This window comes from Polistes dominula, unplaced genomic scaffold, assembly GCF_049000335.1.
Source record: "Polistes dominula isolate Pdom_NZ unplaced genomic scaffold, Pdom_raw_medaka contig_32, whole genome shotgun sequence".
Lineage (NCBI taxonomy): Eukaryota > Metazoa > Arthropoda > Insecta > Hymenoptera > Vespidae > Polistes > Polistes dominula.
Window position 1 is genome coordinate 660,722 of NW_028300880.1, and position 21,279 is coordinate 682,000.

Genomic DNA, 21,279 nt, shown 5'->3' on the forward strand with positions numbered 1-21,279 from the left:
TATCTATTCCCATAAAGTATAACATAGTAAGTAGTAAAGTATAACCCCCTATATTTCTCATAAAATTTAACATAGAGAATAATGATTGGTAATATTTTTTCTTTTTTTTTTCTTTCTATTATTTTATATAATTACATAAGGTGGTATTGTAATTTTTATTATAAAAATATATTTTCTTTTTTTGTTTGTTTTGTTTTTATATCATGCAATTATAATTTACGATTATTTTTCTTTCTTTTAGAGTAATTTTTTAACACACATCTCTTTTTTTTATAATCTGTTATTAATTATTTTCATTTCATTTGTTTCATAAATTAAATTAATAATTACAAGATGGTTAAATTTTTGTTTTCAGTTATCATTGAAGAGAATATACTCGTTATTGGGATCTCTGGCATGGGCATGGCGTAGCAATTCGACCTATCTAATCTAATTTTGAATTTAGCCACCAGATAGAGTATTCAAGTACTAGAAATCCCACGTGAGCACGTAGCAATTCGATCTATTCTAATTTGGAATTTAACCACCAGATAGAGTATTCAAGTGCTAGAGATCCCAATAACGAAAAGATTAGTTATCATTTGTTATTTAAATCATAATTTTAGTAGACAAAAATATAATAAATGATGTAATAATACTCACGCCCTGAAAAATGTTGAAATTATTCGAGACATCATTTGGCATCACGTGATCCACGAATGGGACGTCGTTGCACATATAATAAAAAATCAAATGTATGAAACAATGATCGAAAAGTCTCAGTTTATTTGTGATTTGTGATAGAAGATAAATTAAATGACGATAGATCTTGCAGATCTTTTTAAATATCATTTTTGTTTAAATTTACCAGTGTTTCAATGTAAATAATAAAATGTTGAATTTTAAAATAACTTTTTAAATGAACTTCCAAGAATTTTCTTTTATCAAACTTTCTTTCTGATATATTTTCATAAAATGTCATCATTATTAAAATTATAGTCTTATCATTTCAATGATAAAGTCATAATGCAAGAGATTAGTTAACCTCTTAATAAACCCTAAATAAAACAAAACCAAAAAAAAAAAAAAAACATGGAAGAGACTTTTCGATTCGTGTAAAAAGTTCATTACACTTTGAGATACTTCATTATAGCAATCCATACTCACAGATGTTGGATCCTGGAACAGAAAGTAAGAACAACCAAGTTAGTAATTAAAATTGAAGCGTTGAAAATTTCGAGACGCCATGAGGCACGGTTTAATCTTTGATTTCAAGGATCGAGTATCATCAAGAAAGAGAAGTCACCTTTTTTAAGTGGACAAGTGAAGAAGTTAAGAAACAAAACCAGAAAGAAAAAGAAAAATCAGAAAAAAGAAAAACGTAAAAAATAATAAAAATCAGGACGAAAAAAGAAGACTCAAATTTTCCTTTAAATTTCAAAGATCATTTGAAGTTCTCAAATGTTTTCAAAATGAAAAATTATGTGCAAGTAAGAAAGAGAGAGAGACCCCTCTTCCCCATCCAAAAAAAAGAATGAAAAGGAAGAAAGTAAAAAAAAAAGGGGGGTAGAGAATTTTTGACAACGATGAGATATTATCTATGGGAGAAGCTCATAAAAATAATCGTAAGAACGTAATGATCGAGACGCGACGAAAGGATCCGTGATACGTGCATAATATACGGCCGCCGGTTTTCTAACTATAAAGACGTTCACGAAAAGGGTTCCTCCTCATTGGCTACTCGATATTCTCGACAATTTGTTATGCATGCTCACGATGAACGAAAATTGCATTTAATTCGACGTCGTGTTTCTTTCATCACGACACAACGAAGAAAAGAAAAGAAAAGAAAAGAAGAAGAAGAAGAAGAAAAAAAGATAGAAAAGAAAAAATTAAAAAAATAATTAAATAAAGATGAAAAAAGGAAAGGGCAAGAGGGGGGGGGTAGGGGACAAGGGAAGGGGGGATTTATATGAAGGTAGAAGGTAGGATCGATCACATAAATGTAGATGTTCCATTTAAAAAACCATTTTCGCGTGTTTAGCATAATACGTAATCGCGCGAAATTTCGATCGAATTATTTTAACGGTCGTTCGACCTTGATTTCGTCGTAGTCCTGTCGTTAGATTCGATATTCTTATGTATACTTAAACGATCTTTCGATAGGATGAAGAAAAAGAAGATGAAGATCATTAAAGAAAAAGAGATGGCAAAGAATACGAAGGTAGAGAATGAAAGACGAGAGTTTTTTTTCTCTTTTTTTCGATGAAATAATTGTAGGTTATGGAACAAATTTTTGTTCGGATTTTGAGCCATAGATGGCTTAAGGTTCGCATAACTCTGGTGACATTTGTGTGTACAGTGTAGAGTAATTTTAAATAAAAATTGTGATATTTGTTTAATTATTAAAAATGAATGAAATTAAAGAAAAAATGTTCGATACGTTTTGAAATTTTATTGCATAAACAAGAAGAATATGAGTCAGGTTGTGAAAAAATAATTTTTAAGATGTTCATGAATATGATGTAGTAAAGTTGATTTTAGTGAAATATTTATAAATCTGGAAATTTTGATGTTAAAGATGCAAATGAATCTAAACGGCAAAAATCAGTGAAAAAAATTAAGCAAGATCGGTACATTAAATTATTATTATTATTATTATTATTAGAACATTATTATTCTATCAATAAAGAATTAAAAATCCCGAACAAAATAGTTGAAAATTAATTTTAAAATATTGAATATTAAATAATAATAAAATTTCTTTTTTATAAATGTGAGAGAACTTAAATACAATAGAATTTTGTCAGTAACAAATAAAATCGAATCAAAAACAATTCCTAATATTACATTTAAGAGAAAAAGTTAGTGTTTTGATTATGTCAAATGAATTTTACAGTTTTAACATTTTACTCAAACGAATAAGCGCAAAGATAAATAAAATGAATCGGAGATAAAAAGAAAGAGAAGACAAATAAGAGAAAAGATGGAAAGAGAAAGAAAGAATGATGTGAAAAAGCTATCAGCAGGGAATAGAAAAAGAGAGGAGAAGAATTGAAGGGAGAGGGTGTAAGAGAGAGAGAGAGAGAGGGAGAGAGAGAGAAAAAGAGAATATAATGTCGAGGCTATCAGCAAGGATCACGTTCCCCGAACAGTTTATATCCTCCTCGTGTAAACGAGGCACCTGGCGGTGGGAGAAAAGTGGCAAGGATGAGGTATAAATATTCGTTGGATTTTCTTTTGTTGCATCTTCTTGCGCTTCTACCATAGAAAGATGCCGATATGAAGGATTAAATGCGAGCAAATGATTATTATGGATCTGGTATACTCGCTGACGTTCAGTTTACGACGACGTAAAATTACGTTTAAGAGATACTCTTTCAGTATTATCTTACTTATAAGGATGATACTGTTGATATTACTACAATTTTCTTCTTGTATATTATTAACGGCTCATTTGATCAGAATTGTGAAAAGAAAATCATATGTTTTTTGGTTATTTATTTCTTTTATCCATTTTCTTTTTATTTTTTTTTAAATTTTTGTACGAATAATTAAAATAGTGCTGAATACTTTTACCTAAAATGTTTTGTAGAAACGGAATAATTTATCATTAAAATCAAATTCTAATAATATAATAATAATTTAAATATATAATAATAAAATGATATAATTAAATTATTATTAAATTAGAAAATAAGTACATGTATATCGAACGACCCCGCTAGTAATTTTTACCAAACGCATATATGTGTCTATAGCATTCAAAGGGTTGTAACAATGTAATGCACAAATATTTTGAAAAATCAAAGTTCATGCACGCGGCTCTGTAAAAACATTTGTTCCAAATCAGCTGAGCATTGTTTTGTTTGACATTGACGAGATATACTAGATCAAGAAGAACCAAAAGAAGACGAAGGGGGTGAGGGAGGGGGAGGGGGGAAGAAAAAAAGAAACACGGTAGCAGTTTAACTTTATTGCTCGTAGAGACTCGTTGAAATTGGCCAACCGGATGCGTTTGTTTATGAACCCTCGAAATGTTCTGCGGTGATAGTTTTCGGTGATAGGGAGTTTCGATGGGTGGAGTAGTAGCGAGTTGTGGTTTTCCAGCTCACTTCAGCTCACCGGTAGGTCGGAACCCCTGTTTCGTTTAAATATTCCATAGCAATGCCGTCACCGTTAACGCGTTTCAATCAGTCTACGAGTAAATGGCGATCCCGTATACGTTCTGCCTCAACCCCATTGTGAACAATTTCGTTGGTTCTATTACGATACAACCTACTCTTCGTTTAATCGTTATCAATTTTTCTCATTCCCATTTTTTTTTCTTCACACAAACACGTTACCTACCATTAATAGAAATGCACCATTAACTAATAAATAAATTGATTAATGAGTAATACTGAAATTTGAACAATTGTTCATCATTAATGCATAAAAATAAATTACAATTATATGATAATAAAATATAAAAGAAGTTTTTTGGTTATAGAAATACGAAATATCGAATATATCGAATGAATATCGACTAACTTCATACTGTTATATTGTTTTTACGTGTAGCTATGCGCGCGCATCGTAAAAATTCACACCCATCAATTGTTTCTTAACGAGCCAAAAGAAATGTAACCTCACTAATTTATTCGTTTCAACAAAAAACAAATCAACTGTCACAAGAATATTGTCCAATAAACAAACAAAAAACATCGATAGATATTCTCCAACATTTCAATTGCTACAAAATTCATAAGAAATCGTATACAATTATATTTAATACGTTGACTGGCATGATAGTTTTCAAGAAAATCTCTGTAAGGTTCACGCGATTGTTATACTGCACTAAACAATACAATTTTTCAGAATGTTTCATACATTTTGTCAGGTATAGCCGACATGACAGTCAACGTGTTAATACAAACCACGAAATAAAAGATAAACTTAATTTCTTATAGATTAACAATATTTATACAACTTTTATAAACCACCTGACACAATTATTGACTTGGAATTATTTTTTGAAAAAGATCCAAAAATGAATAAATCCAATGAACATGAATAAAGTTTTCCCATACTGATTGAACCTGAGTAAAGCTGAGTGAGTGAACCTGAGAGTGAGATAAAGAACAAGTAAAGAAGATTTTTCTTCAAAAGAAATAATCGATATTCTTGGACGACGAAGCGAGGAACCAGCAAGCAAGCAAGCAAGCAAGCAAGCAAGCAAGCGATCGAACGAGGTCACCTGGGTCGTATCGCATAAAAATAATAATCAATCGAACGAGCGGTAAGTGAGAGCTCGGCAATTACGCGGTGGCGGCGGTGCCTGTGCTGCGGTTTTCAAACGGTCTTTGGGTATATACGAAGGTATATAGGAGAGGAGTATCAGCAAGAAGAGAAAGAGAGGAGAGGAAAGGGTACAGAAACCTCTGGTGCTTCCTCCTACCGCCCTTAATTCACCTCAACCTCTTTCACCACTTCTCTCCTCACCTAGTACTCCTACCTCAAAACTTGCCCCACCTCTTTCCTCACCTACTATATATATATATATATCTCTTTTTCTCTTTTGTATGGGTTACTCTACTAGCGCTATCATAACCTAACAACGCAAGACTCCCTCGCATTATTATTAAAAGTTAAAATTCCGCTGGGAGCCGAAGGCGATTTTGTGGTAAACCATCTCTACACTTCTCTTTCTAAATATATTTATATATGTATATATGTATATACCATGGTTCTTTATCTTTCTCTATAGCTCTCTCTCTCTATCTCTTTCGTTTTTTTCTTTCTCTTTCTACGTGCTTTTTTTATAGACTCGTACAAACGTTTATTGGTGAGGTACTCAAGGCTGGTAAGGGAGCTGGTAGAACTTCTGTGTAGAGTGAGGAACACAATACCTCTTTCCTCTTATTATTATTATTATTATTTTAACTCTTCTTGACTTTTGCGTTGCTACTCTTTTATATATATATTATATGTATATATGAGACTTTCTGTACTGCTTATTTTTTTAAAGATGATATTATTGTTTCCTTTTATCGTTTCTTTTTTAAAAAAAGTTATTGTTAATAATGTTATTTGTGATTGTTGCAATTAATGGATATTTATTGGAATTAGATTGAATGTAGTTTAAATACGATTTATAAATAATGTATAAATAATTGTTCCCAGAACTAACAAAATAGCATCTTTAGGATGTGAAGTTAGGGATAACAGAACAAAGTCCTAATAATAATAAGAAGAAGATTGAATGAAGTATTTGCAGTTATTGTTTAGAATTTAAGTTAAGTTGATTAGTTGGAGTATATTGGATTGTTAGATAATTCTTTACTTTTATTAGTAAGTTATTGTTTGTAGTGTTCTTATGGGAAAAACGTTTAACTCTAAATTTCTATATTCCTCTCGTGTAATACCGGACGAGATGAGTCTTTTATACGCATTACGTACGTCCTGACCCGGGAAGAAGAGCTTATTTAGCTCGGTCGATCGGTGGCTGGCTATTATCTTTACGTTCCTGGACCCATCTGACCTTAATGCACTCAGATCGCTGCCGCGCCTTCAATCACGTTATTAAACTTCTCGATCCCATATGGACATACATATACAAGTATACGTACTCCTCTCTTGTATGGCTATGAAAAGTGTGGGGGAGAATAAGGAGGAAGTTGTGCAAACGTCGTCGTTTCTTTGCTTAAACTCTAAAGTTTCGTAAGATAGTCTCGTGTCATGGGAATATGTGTCTCGTGTAATATCCAAACCGTGTGACTTTATTCTAAATTAATTTTACTCCTCCCCCTCCTCCTCCTCCTCCTCCTCCTCCTCCTCCTCTTCCTTGATAATTATTCGCTTCGATATGTAATTACATTTTTTCTTTTTTTTTTTATTAGTCGAATGAGAAATCTTTTATTTTTTAATAATGATTGCGAGTGAGGATAATGCAGGGAACTATTATTGTTGTTGTTGTTTTTTTCTTTTTTTCATAAATTTAGAATATTTAATTGAGCTTGGTTTATAAAATTAGTAATAAATATGTTTATTTGTTTGGGGTAAAATTATCAACCCTTGAGATAGGATATTATTAAAATTACTGATAGATTTTAGGTTAAGAATCTACGAAAAATATTTAAATACAATTTAAATTATATTAAGGAATATAAAAATAAACTATTATCATTGCAGTTTTAAAAATTAACATATTGATAGTATTGAAATTATTTATTAAACAAATAAAAATATTTACAATAAAAAAAGAAACGATGATAATGCAGAAAGTTGTTGTTCGGTTTCAAGGAATAATAATCCCCAAATTGTGTATAAGAAAAATCTTTGAATAAAAGGAACAAAAGAGATAAAATGATGATATTGTAGAAAACTGTTGTCGTAACTCAGAATATGGAATAATTTGAAAAAAGAGGTAGTTATGGATGGAGAAGAACGAATGAAATAATCCAAATTAATGTTGTAGTAAAAGTACATAGAGAATGTGAGCCGTATAAATAAAAATTCAACAAGCCTTGCCTTGCTTCGGACTATTCTTCATGAAGAATGAAAGAAAGAAAGAAAAAGAAAAATAACAACATTAGAAACAGAGACTTGGCAAACCGCGGAAAGTTCTACTATCCGACGATGTAGAGAATAATAATTACGTTTCGACGGTGTTAATATACCAACTACAGAAATTTCTCTAGGGACCTTGTCCAACTCGTTGCCGAGGAAAACTGAGGAAAAATGTTTCCTACCTGTTTTGTCTTGAATGTTACCGAGGTTTTTCTCTTCTCTATAAAACGAGATCATAAACGTATACCACGTTAGTACGAACTTTCAAACATGTCGGTTAAACTTTTCTACTACTGTGTTCGGTAATAATAATATTCAAGATCATGCTGAATGTAATATTCACTATTATATCTTTTTTAGGTTTTTTCTTTTTTAATACTAAATTCACATTGAATTATATCTCATAATTTTTTTCTTCTTCTTCTTCTTCTTCTTCCTTTTTTCATGTAAAACTTTGTAAGATAATTTTCAATTGAAAAAGAAATGATATTTTTGTTTAATTATTATTGTTAAACTTTTAATTACTATTTTAGTATATATTTGTTTTTAGAAATATTCTTATTTTTAATTATTGTTGAATTTAATTATTAAATAACATAAATATTTGTATCTTATCAAAAATTTGCGAAATGTATGAATATAATTATAATTATATATATTATATATTAATATTATTATTAATAATAATAATAATAATAATATATCTTCATTTTTTTTCAAATCTTAAAGAAATATGAAATAAATGCTTATAGTGTTGGTATATAACTAAATCCGGTAATTTAAATGTTAAACAGTCAACTTAATTGTCGACAACGACGTCTGTAAATCTCACGATTAATCAAGCCGCCATTTAGAAAGGTGGGTGCGAACAGAAGGTAAGTATATATATGTATATATACTTATATGTATAGAGTGATTCTTACGGAAGATTCGGGTTACATGTAGGACGTTTTACTCATTTAAAGTAAATTATTCCAAATAAATGAACGTGCCTAAGTATATACATACGTACATATACGCGGTACAGTGTCTACATCCCGGAGACATTCGTTTGGTCTTAATTAATGATCCGCGCAGAAGACGGGAGGATTAATTGCACGCAATCAGATCGCGGTAATTAATTACCGTGTGTTCGGGCCACTTTATTCGCTGTTTCTCTCTTGAGTATTACCTGAGTATTAGTGTATACGTATTACACACATATATATATATACGTAATTGTATACGTATAACGAATATATAGGGTGTATCAATAAAAACTAAAATCATTCCTCATCCAGTTGTATTATTTAAACTAATATTTTTGTTATTCGTGTTAAGCTTTAAAAAAAAACCAATACACCAAATCGTGACACTTCTCCATTACGAGTATACTCGTCAATTACAGTTAACTGATTAATGCAAGGATCAAATGAAATTTTTATAAATCTTCTTAATATATATAAATTACGTGTCACGTTGTTTGTGCGCAATGGACTCCTAAACTACTGAATCGATTTTAATCAATATTAACATTTATATATTATACAGTATCATTACTGTGTGGCGTACTGTGATGCAACTAAATCTGTTTGATCAATCAGTAGAAAAATCGATGAAATCGTAGACAAAATTAAACATAGCAGTGATAACATCGATAAGAAATCAAACGTCGACTAGAAAATAATTGAGGAAATTATTTGAAGTAAACTGAATAGAAAATATGGAAAAAATTTGTTTCAATTTTAACTTAAAATACAAACAAACTTTTCTTTTTTATTTGAGAATATGTTTTTTTTTTTTTTTTTTTTTTAATCGGATTATGGGATTTGAATAAAAAGATTGTAACGTATGATAATTCGAGTTTTCTCGTTGGCGTACATGTGTATGTATGTAGAACGATATGTTTGAAATTATCATTTAAAATCGTACGTACAAACGACCTAAGGATTATGTTTTCTTGACACGCAATATGTAGAGGGTTGAACTAACGGAAGTCGACTCGAAAAGGGACGTTCCTATATATGTATTTGTTTTTATAAACACTATTTTCTTATTTCTTTTTAGAATGAGAGAGAGAGAGGGAGAGAGAGAGAAAAAACAGTGTTGTATTATGCGAATTTAAAACATGAGTTTAATTTGTAATTAATGTTACTATCAAATGTTTTTTTTTATAAGTATGCACTTAATTTAAATATTATTTCTTAAAGATATTTACTAAATGTGTATAGTGAATTTTTAATGGTGTAAGATAAAATAATTCATACATTTGAACCTTTTATGCAACATATGTTTTTTATGGAAAATTGTTGAGTTAAAAGTATGAGAAATATCGTAATTAAAAATTTTTGTTATACCAAATAATAAATTATATTTATAACCCTTATATATATAAAAATTACGTGTTACGTTGTTTGTCCGCAATGGACTCCTAAACTAATAAACCGATTTTAATCAAATTTTGCACACTGTGTGCAGTTTCATCCAACTTGAAAGATAGGATAGTTTATATTGTATTATATAAAATATTATATATACATATAAACACTATATTATACTATATATAAAAATAGTCTAGTGTATAATAAAATTCATTTTGTTTTTTCATAAAAATTATCAGTAATTCTTTTCATTGAATGAATAAACAGACGAAACCAAAAAAAAAAAAAAAATAAAGAAGAAGAAAAATATTAATAAAAAACAAAAAATAAATACAAGCAAACGAATGAAAGTTTATTCCACTCGCGTGAATAATATGAGAGTTTTGAGCTTTCAACATTTTTCATATGCCACTACCCTCCCTCCTTCTCCTCCTCCTCCTCCTCCTCTTCCTCCTTCCTCCTATTTCCCATCCTTCTTTTTCTTTCTCCTATCATCACTTTGAAGCGGTACGTTTTATCAATTTTTCCTATTTCACTCTTTCTTTCAACTTACCTACTTCTCTTACCAACCGTATAAAAGGCAATATATTACATAATAAGACAAGGCATCATGGTAATAATATCACGATCGTATCTAAGACGAATAGATGAGAGAAACTCCCCAGGGATGGTTTATTACCTGTGAAAGAGTGAAACGAGTTTTAACTTAAAGGTAGAAAATGATATCTTTATGATCTACTTGACGATACGAGACTTATCTTTGTTTTATTTTTTTTTACCTTTTCTTTTTCTTTTTCTTTTTTATTCCCCACTCTAACTTCACCCTTCCTTTACACCTCCTCATCATACCCTTCCTAACTCACACCCCAACACTTTTTATTTCTCGGTTCTTTTTCCCCCCCTCCTTTTCATAGATTTTCACAGTATGAGTAAACTTCTTTACAAAGCCACACCATAAGAGGTGTGTCTTTCCTTATTTTCTCATTCCCATCCTACAATTCTTTCAACTCCCCTCCCCCTCCTCATTCGCAACACTCCCCCCCCCTCCATACACTTAAACTCTTTTCATATTCTTTTCTTATGCCAAAGCAATCTACTATCACCGTGTAAGAGATGTTTTTATTTCTATTTTTCTGTTTTACAAACATCTCACCTCATTTTACAAGAATTCATTTAAAAAATCCTTTCCTACAGATGGCATCTGTGTAAAATGCTATCTAAAAACATGGTTTTACATTTTAACACGCGATTTAGGAATGTACAAAAATTATAAATTATTTTTTGTATTGTTCCATAACTGAAATAACAATGGAATATTTTTGTCCACTAATTTTGGTCATTATTCATTTTGTAGAAGATCGAAAAACAAAATATATTGTACAATTAATCTTTCAAAGTAAAAAGTGAGGTTAGAATATATTATCATTGCATATGCAAATATATTTCGACTTTTAGATTTTGTTCTTATGCTGATTTGTATTCTTTTTAAAATTCTATAGTTTAATGAATATAATTAAACATTTAAAAGCTCTCATTCTTATGCATTGAATAATTTTTATTTTTTTATTTTTTTTATTTTTATTTAGAGAACATTGTAGCATAATTTTGAAGTAAAAATTGAAACACTTTGCAAGTAAAAATATAAGTAAAAATACAGTCCTTGTATACTCAGTTGTGTGCAATAATAAATCGAATTGTTTCAATGCTAAAAATAATCAATTTCTAATCAAATGAGTGATTAATTTACACAGAAATTGTTTTAGTAAAAATATTAATATTAACTGTAAAAAATAAAATAGTATTATTCTATTTTTCAATATTCTAAATGTATATTTGTTTTATATATTTATTAATATATTGTAAATTTTTGAAATTAAACCTCAATTTTTTGTTTCGTATAATATGGATTTGTACAGCATAGAAATTTGTAGGTTATACTCGAAACATTTGTATTCTTTTCTTATACCAGAACATGCCACTACGTTTTACTCGGTGTTCAATGGTAAAATAAAAAGTGTACGGTTTTATTTGTTGCAGAAGAAGTTCGGTGGTATCCTTGCAGGAAGATTATTGCATCGTATGCAGATTTATCGTGAAGGTGCGCGCTATTCATTCGCGTGCAAATGCTTTTCTGTGTAACGTTTACTTGTGTTATAAAATAGTAAAGATAAAATGTTGGTTATTTCTGTTGGAATGATATGCATGAGATATACGTGTGAGTTTTTTTTTATTTTTATGTATAAAAACAAAATGTGGAATTTAAATGTTTCTTTTTATTTTATGCAACAAGATAAGAACCTTTTTTTTTATACAAATTCTGTTTATTATTGTAAAATTAAGGATATGTATTAATTAGGTGTAATATTATTTGAATTTATAATGTAAAATAATAAATATTGATAAAAATTTTAATTAACGATGGAATGAAATAGAAAAACAGTGTGTTCACGTTTTAAAACTTTCTAATAAAAAAAAAAAGGGAAATACTTCGATAAAAATTAATTTAATTTAATTAATATATTAATTATAATATATGAAAAAAAAATACTAAAATAAAATATTATGATTTTAAGAAATACAATAATTAATCAATAACAAATAATTATAAGAAAAATAATTAATAAAAGAAATAAAATTTATTATGATATCTTAAAACTTAATATTGCAATACTATAAAAAGAAAAAATAGTTTATAAAAATTATAATAAATAAAACTGTGAATATACTATTTTAAAACAATACAAAAAAAAAAAAGAATTATTTTCACAAAAAATGATAATGAATAAAATGGTTGAAAAAAAAGAAGACAATAATTACCATAAAAAGAAAAAATAAAATAAAATAAAAAAAAGATTAACTTATAACCATCTTGAAAGTTTATAGTAAGATAATTGTAATAAAAAAAAAAAAAAAAAAATAAAAAAATAAAAAAGAAGGAAAAAGAAAAAAAAAGTGATTTTTCGTTGATAATAACAATCAACTTTTAAATCTTTCTTCTTTTATATATAAATATAAAATTGTTGTTGTTGTTGTTGTTCATCTTCTCCTGTTCATTTTTTACGAAAGAAAATTATATATAATGACTCGCGGAATCATCCCATCGAACGTCCGCATTACTATCGTCGTTTTTATAATGTGCACGATACGTATGCACAAGTCGTTCTCAGGTAAGTTTATTCTCATTATATTTAATTATCCCAACACTTATTTTTTCATTATCGAGCATCGGCCTTCTCCCTCATGGTTGCGACGATACGCCCCACATACGCCTGGAATCTTGATAAGACCATGTAAAATACACTGTCACTCGATACCCTTCGCGATCTATAATTTTCGCAGCTGCGAGCCGGAAATAAAAATATGTTAGCGTAACCATTAACATTGTACCAATGAAACTTATCCAAATCATATTACTTTATTATTATATCTTAATATATTTATTTATGATATTATATTTAATTATGAACATAATATTTAGAAATTATATCATAAATTATTTTACAAAACAAAAAAAAACAAACAAATATTACATTATTTATTAATTATTAAAAATAATTAATTATTTTATAGGAGTTTCATTGACAAAACAAAACAAGATTTCAATTAAAATTGTCGCATATGTGTTTCATCAAATAAAATAAAATAAAATAAAATAAAATAAAATAATATGTTAGAATTTTAATTGAAACAAATTAATGACAAAATAAACTATTTTAATAAATTTTGTACAAAAATAATTAATTATAATTTCTAGGATATCATAGGGATATCATGAAACAAACGAGATTTCAATTAAAACTGTTGACAAATGTTTCATAAAATAAAACAAAAACAATTTATCATATTTGGAATTGATACAAAAAATAATAATAAAATGAATTGTTAATAAATGTTATTAAAAATATTAGGATAATTATTATTAGATCATTGTTAACAAAAAATATTGAAACAGACAGATGCACAATGAGATATTGTTTTCTTAAAGCAGAAGCACATGGACGGTTTGAAATAATATTCAAAAGCTTCTCTCTCGATGAGGTAAAACGTGTCCCATGTAAGATAAACGCGCTTTTATGAAAACGCTTGGTCCCAAAGAACGATAAATCGCGATGATTCATAGCACCGTAAGAGACTTTATGGGTGCCATCGTGGCGCTAAGAGTCGAGATTTCTTTCAAAAAAACCAAACGTAGGACATTCGTTATCATACCTTGAGAAATCTTAACTTTTCGAGTTTAACGATTAATGGATGCATACGATTAATAGTTATTGATGAAATTATTGAAGAAATTTGTATTTTCTTTGGACGATTATGAATTTATGAAATACGTCAATACGCTTAACATATATTGTAGTTTGTCATATTTCAAATTATTTAAATAATTCATATTATTTTTTATTACGTGATTGAAATAAATTAATTTTAATTATGCCAATAGCCTGTTAGTCAAATAATAATTGCAGAAATCAATATTATAATTTATTGTATTTTATCAAACAAATAATGAAATCAATTGTAATCATTTCACTTAATTAGTTCATTATTCTAATTACCAATACATAAACCAATATTCTAAATTGTATTATCATGAAAATAAGATATACATTAATTAATATCTTCATAAAATATTTCTTTCCAAATATTTCCACATAAAAGTTAACAAAATTTCATTTAAACGAATTCAAACACTACACATACAACAAGCTTATCCACAAATATTATTTTCTCGACTTCGACGAGACACACACACACACACACGCAAAAGTATCGTGCGAACTTTACACAAAGATGCAATAGAAGATCGTTAGTAGAAAAGTTGCAGCAACAAAGTGCAAGTAGCCATCTTCCAAAGAAACAGAAATAAATGATACAAAAAAGAAGAAAAAAGGAACAAAAAAAAAAAGGAGATGAAAATGGTGGTGGTATTGGTGGTGGTAGTGGTAAAAAGTGGTAAAGGTGGAGAAGGTGGGGGTAGGTGGGGGAGTAGAAGGGAGTAGTATGGTCTCAAGAGGTAGCATTATTTTTCCTGGGCGGCGTGATAATTGGCGGCACGGCGTGGAAAACACGCGAACACGCGGTAGAAACCACTTTCATTGGCATGGAAATTGCATGCATGGCTTGCATACTCCTCTTTCCATGGGCTTATAATCATATTTCGTATTTCGCGTGGGTAAGAAAACAAAATGTGTGTGGTAAGACCAAGGAGATAGATATAATTGCGAGTATACTCTTGAATTATTCCAATGCGATACCAATCTAAATTCGCTTTCTATAACAAGAGTTTTTCTTTCGTGGTTATAATACTCGTTATTTTCAGATTTTTCTTTTCATTTTTTGTGTGTGATTGTTCCTTTTTTTTTTTACAATTTTATCTCAAACTTTAAATATTCGTTATAATTATTGTGCACGATTTTTCTTTTTTTTTTTTAAATATAACACAAAATATACGAGATTCGCAATGTAGATAAAAGATCAAATGATTACATATCATTATTGATTTTGTTGAACTCATTTAATTGTTTAGAAATAAAATAATAACAGCATGTTTTTTTTTTATTAAATAGAATTTAGATTTTAGATCATTATGATTTATGTTAATTCAACTAATATAAAAGATAAAGAGAGTATAAAAAGTGAAAAGCTCAAAGAATAATTTCGGACATCTTTGAACTATTTTAACAATTTAGAAACAAATTTCTTAACTTACAATTAGTCATGAGCTTTTAACAAACCACTTTAGCCAAATTCCAGTAATATTATTCAACTGCATCATGAAAAAGAAATCAATAGATCAACAAATGACTCTACACCAGAAACTAAACTTCCTATAACAAAAACCCCACCCCAGAAAAGCAAACAAATAAACGAAAATCTCTTAAGTATCCAACAAAGAAAAAACAAAAGCAAAAAACCTAAAGAACGAGACCAATCTCTTAAAACAATCCCTATTCTTTCGAACAGTTTCGATACATTAGAAAGGAAGTAAAGAGAACGAACACGGTCCACTATCCCGAAAACGTTGGTGTGCATGCAATATCCCCCTTTTCGTTCTCATTCCTTCCCCACCAAAACGAGTCATCGTGGGCGTATCCCGGATGGACCTAATAAATTGTTTGTTGTAATTAAATGAGTTCGAGGGAGTCGTGTTGGAGGTTGAAACGTAAAGGGAGAAGAAGAACAGAGAGAAATAGAGAAAGAGAGAGAATAAGAGAGGAGAGGAGAGGGTTGGATGGAGGTGGAGGTGAACGGGGTAGGAGTGCATGGTAGGTGGAAGGTAGAGGGGTGCAGTTTCCTGTATATATAAAGGAATAAAGATGAACGGCCTATGGATGGGCCGCTATCTGCGCCGTTGGAACAGAAACACGCTCGTGGCGCGACAGCCCCTGACAAATGACGGTAGAGAGCAGGAGTGGGTGAGGGAGGACAAGGGGAGAGGGTTGAGTTCTATTCCCGCCGCCCTGAATCTTTCTCCCACTCCTCAACCTCATCCCTCTTTCATCCAACTCATCCCAATTCTCATCCTCCAACTATCCTATACACCATACTCGTTCACTGAAGCTCGCACGACGATCCTACTACTGCTGCTGCTGCTGCTGGTGCTGGTGCTGCTGCAGTAGCAGTAGGAGTAGCAGTAGGAGTAGCAGTAGCAGTGGCAGCAATACGGAACCACCACCACCACCCTCCGGGACCATGATTAAACGAGGGTGGAAAAACGAAATTGAGCGGCGAATATTCCAACCCTAGGCTCAACCAATGAGCTCTCGATTGGCTTGGAAATGAAAAACTTTTCCGATGGGTTCTGTTTCTCTGTCTCTCTCTCTCTCTCTCTCTCTCTCTCTTTTAGTTAGTCACTTTTTTTCTCTCTCTCTTTGCGGTCTAATGAAACGTTCGCGAGTTTATTTTTGGGTAAGGTCCATTTTTTGGGGTTCATATTTTTGTTGTTGTATTTATTATTGTACGTGTTTATATATTTTTTTGAATTGTAATTTATTAGACAATGATAGCGATTATTGTATAAATTTTTATGAAATTATATGAAATTTTATGAAATATATATTTATTAATATATTTATAAATAATTAAAATTAAAATTTAATGTGTAAATTAACCCCTTAAGAAACAATTTTGGCTCAATGTGATACAATGTCGCTCGAGTTAATTCAAACGTGCAACTTAAGGGATTAAACACATTAAATGTTTAATTTTTATTTATTATTTGATATTTTATATAATTTTTATATAAATAATTATATAAAAAAAATATTTATTTAATTTACAATTAGTTGACTCAGTAAATGGATTTGGCTGCATATGATTTATTTTTGTTATTCTTTTTGATTTAGTTTTATTTATGGTACAGAGAAAGAGATAGAGAAAGAGAGAAAAATAGAATTTGAAACAATGCATTTATTTTTGTTATTGTTTACTATCGATCTCAAAAATTATGATTTTTCATGATTGTATGGTTGCAATCATTTTCTATGCTTTAATCAATTCTATAATCTTTTTCTCTTAATTTTGTTTTAAATAGATCATTTTTTTTTTAAAGATTCTTTCATTGTTATACTTAATTTTTATTATAGTTTGTTCTCTCTCTCTCTGATCAAATGTGTGTTATGGATTAGGAATAGAGAGAAAAAAAGAGAGAAACTTCTAATCGGTACATATTTCATAGTTATAGTTCAATATATTATATTATGGTCTTACACGGTTGTACGATCGTAACGGTGTTTTGTTACTCGACGAACAAAATTGGCCGATTTATCGTTGAATTCCATCGTCCCATACAAAGGAAATTGATTTCCCGTTTAGAGAGCTACCGTTAGAACCCTTGTATTTTCTATTTTCGAGCTTTGCAAAATTCGCAACCTATCGCGAGAAAAAGTGATTTTCATCGTTTCACGCGTGACCCTTTTATCGCGTTGAAAAACATGAACGAATCCTTTACGTATTACTATACACACATGTATATATATATACCATACATACACATATATACACGTATACAGGGTGTCTCAGTATTTTTTCCTCAGTAAGTTTTATCAGCATATTGTATGAGTATACAAATGAAAACAATGTTGCATAAGCATGAGTGTATAAATGTTTAATTAATTAATTATAATAAAAATATGAAATGATAATGGATCAGTGTGTTTCGTTTATACAGAACAGAATTTGAAAGAGCAAAATTTATTTTTATATGCAACGATAATATATTCTAACCTCACTTTTTACATGAAAGATTTATTACTGTACAGTCTTTTTATAATTTCTTATGAAATTAATTGCAATCAGAATTGTTAGGAAATATTCTATTATTATTTCATCAGTTATAGAAAATAAAGAAAACACATTAGTAATGGAATAAATTATATTCTTCAAAGATGTTAATTTAGCGCTCATAATAATGGAAAATATTTTGAAATGAGATTATAATATGATCCGACAATCTATTTCTGTGTAGTGTTCAACAGAAAAACAGTTTAATGTTATTTCGTATTTTTGTTATAACTTTTTAAATGTTTATGTGCCCGTGTAAATTTGAAATCACATACTAATAAATTAAAATTGTTTTTTATTCTTATTTTCTACTCCAACATGGCGTACATATAATATTTCATAACCTTTATATTGCAACTAATAAAATATACTTTGTATCAATTATCTCTCTCTCACAACTTTACTTTATAATACGTAAATGAACTTAGTATCATTGAAAAATATTAATTTGTATTAAATAATTAATATCAGTTAATCCTAAGTTAACATTATTCATGAAAGGTTAATAAATATTTAAAAAACATTTTGTTCCTATTTCTATTAATAAAACATACTGATAAAATTTATCGAAAAAAACAAAACAAAAAACAAACCGAGACACCCTATATATACATGTAAATGTCACCAGTATGAACGCGCTCGCGCGTATGTATCTGTACGAGAGAGTGAGAGAGTGAGAGAGAGAGAGAGAGAGAGAGAGAGAGAAAGATAGATAGAGAGAAAAAAAATAGAAGAGAGACGCATTTATTTTATGGACGAGAAAAGGGTTTGGGTAGTTGGTAGGTGAAAAGGGTGGTTTTTTGGGGGGGCAGAGGGGGTGGTAAAGAGGAGGAGGCGGAGGCGAAGGGCAGGGGGGAGGGGGTATTTTGTGACGGGGTCGAGAGAGATGGAAAGCTCGGGACGCGTTTGCCCGATGGATTTGACAGAAAGCTTTACAAAGCGTTTCTGTCCTGGGCTCTCTCGCACGCTCACGCTATTTTGTATTTTATTTTCGAGCGGCACGCGGATTGGACACGGACGTTAACAGCACTCGTTGTAATGCTTTATAATGCCTCTGTGCTCTCGGCGCTCAACTCAGAGTTACATGGAAAGGGGGAGGACACTGGCACAGCACGCGTTGATCGTACGCATACCAACCCCCCCCCCTAGCCCCCATTTTCTAAAGTACTTTTCAAGGGTTTTTTTTATTTATTTATTTATTTTAGTTTTTGTTTTTAGTATTTCTGTTGTTGATAAAATATGTTCACTCTGACAGAAAGAGAGATAGATAGATAGTAAGGAATATAATTATTGTGACAAAATTTCATTGTTTTTGTGTGTGATTTAGATTAGATACTTATGAAGATAATAAACATTTGGTTTTTTTTTCTTTTTTTTCATATTTTTATTTAAATGATCAAATTTAGCTAAAGTAATTATACGTGAAATAATATTTGGATAATTTATATTAAAGCTCTGAATTAATTTAAAATGCATAGAATTAAATTGTACGATATTTTGAAAGATTATTTAATAATCGATAAAACCAGTGTTACGTATTTTCAGATAAAGGAAGATATTAAAAAATAAATCGAATTGTGTTATATTGAATAATTTCTGTTATTGATATCGCATGGACGACATATTTTTGAATTTTATTTACTAATTGATACTTCGATGATGATGATGATGATGAAATATGTTCGCGAAAATAGAGACAAAGATAGAAAATATATTTCAAATTAATTGATTTATATTGTATAATCTGATAAATTACGAGGGAACCATATATTTTCAAATTTTATTGATTAAATATAATTAATTTTCCTAAAAAACGAAGAGAAAACAAAATTCAAACTAGTTTATAAAAAAAAAAAAAAAAAAAACAAATACCCCAATAATAAAAAATAAAAGTTCCTCAACAACAAATTCAACAAAAGCAACTAACCTATATTCAACTATCAGAATAAAATTAGAACGCATAACGATAATTACGTAAATTGTTTTCCTAACCTATAAAAATGAAATATATAATAAAACACCTAACCTCTCTAAGTTTGACTATCAGAATAAAATTAGAACACATAGCTTCCGGTAACAGAAGTAGAGAATACAATAATCAGATGAAGTAAAGAAATCGATCAAAATCACGAATGGAATTCGTAGGAACTCTTTTCCCAAGACGGTCTCTTGTTCTCGTAACCCATGAAAAGAGCACAGAGGGAGCATAATGGGGCACCATTTGGCTATGCGCACGCGCATTATTGCGCTTGCATTTACTACTCCTCTCTCTCTCTCACTCTCTATTATATTATACTTTACCCTTCTCTTCTTGCAATCATCTCTTTCTTTCTCCAGCGTGCATTTCTCTCACTAACACACAAGCGATACGGCGCATCTTTTATTCATCCGACAGAGTGGAGCCTTAATTTGAATTGAATAGGATTTATAAATTATTTCAAATTATAGTTGCGACGCATGACCGGTACCGGGGTTCCGTAGGAACGCACGGCTACCGGGCAACCTCGCAGACGTCCTCCTTCTTCTCTTTTCCTTTCTTCCTCATCCTCATCCTCATCCTCATCGTCGTTGTCGTCGTCGTCGTCGTCGTCGCCATCCTCCACTTCAACTGCAACAACTGGGGGAGGAAGAGGATAAAGAAAAAAGAAAAAACAGAAAAATCTGAAGAGGTGAACCTGAAGGAACTGAACCTGAAGGAACTGAAGAAGAAGAAGAAGGAAAAAAAGAGATGAAAGATGGGAGGAAGAGGAGGAGAAGGAAGGTGAGGGAGGAGAGAAAAGTTACTCTTTGCAACCACCCTTTCTCCCCTTATATCACCCACCTCCCTTTCCACCTTCCTCTCTTAGGATTGCACCGGCAGGTGCACGCGTGCGGCTACCCGGTAAAATTGCGAAAGTTCGAGAGAGCGAGAGAGATAGAGGAAAAGAGAAATAACCAAGAGAGAAGAAACGGACGAAACCCTTTTCTTGCATCGTCTCTTTGTCGAGATTCTCTTACGTAAGCACGGCACTGGCATCTCGTGGTGGAATTCAAAGTCCCCCGGGCGTCGTTGCCTCTGAAAAGAAAAGTATATCCTTCTCTTTCTTTTACTTTATTTTATTTTCTTTCT

At 30.3% G+C, this 21,279-nt stretch overlaps 1 protein-coding gene across 2 annotated transcripts in view; it reads right to left on the reverse strand.

The window, feature by feature from the left end:
• Positions 1-648: 648 nt before the first annotated feature.
• LOC107069799 (sosondowah) overlaps positions 649-21,279 on the reverse strand; it is a 120,696-nt gene continuing 100,065 nt past the window's right edge. Inside the window, exon 6 of one of the 2 annotated variants that reach the window (XM_089176302.1) lies at positions 649-1,158. In XM_089176302.1, coding sequence (XP_089032428.1) covers positions 973-1,158 — 186 coding nt within the window. In that variant the 3' untranslated portion in view covers positions 649-972. The remainder of the gene's footprint in view (positions 1,159-21,279) is intronic. The other variant, XM_015327409.2, reaches the window with a different exon arrangement.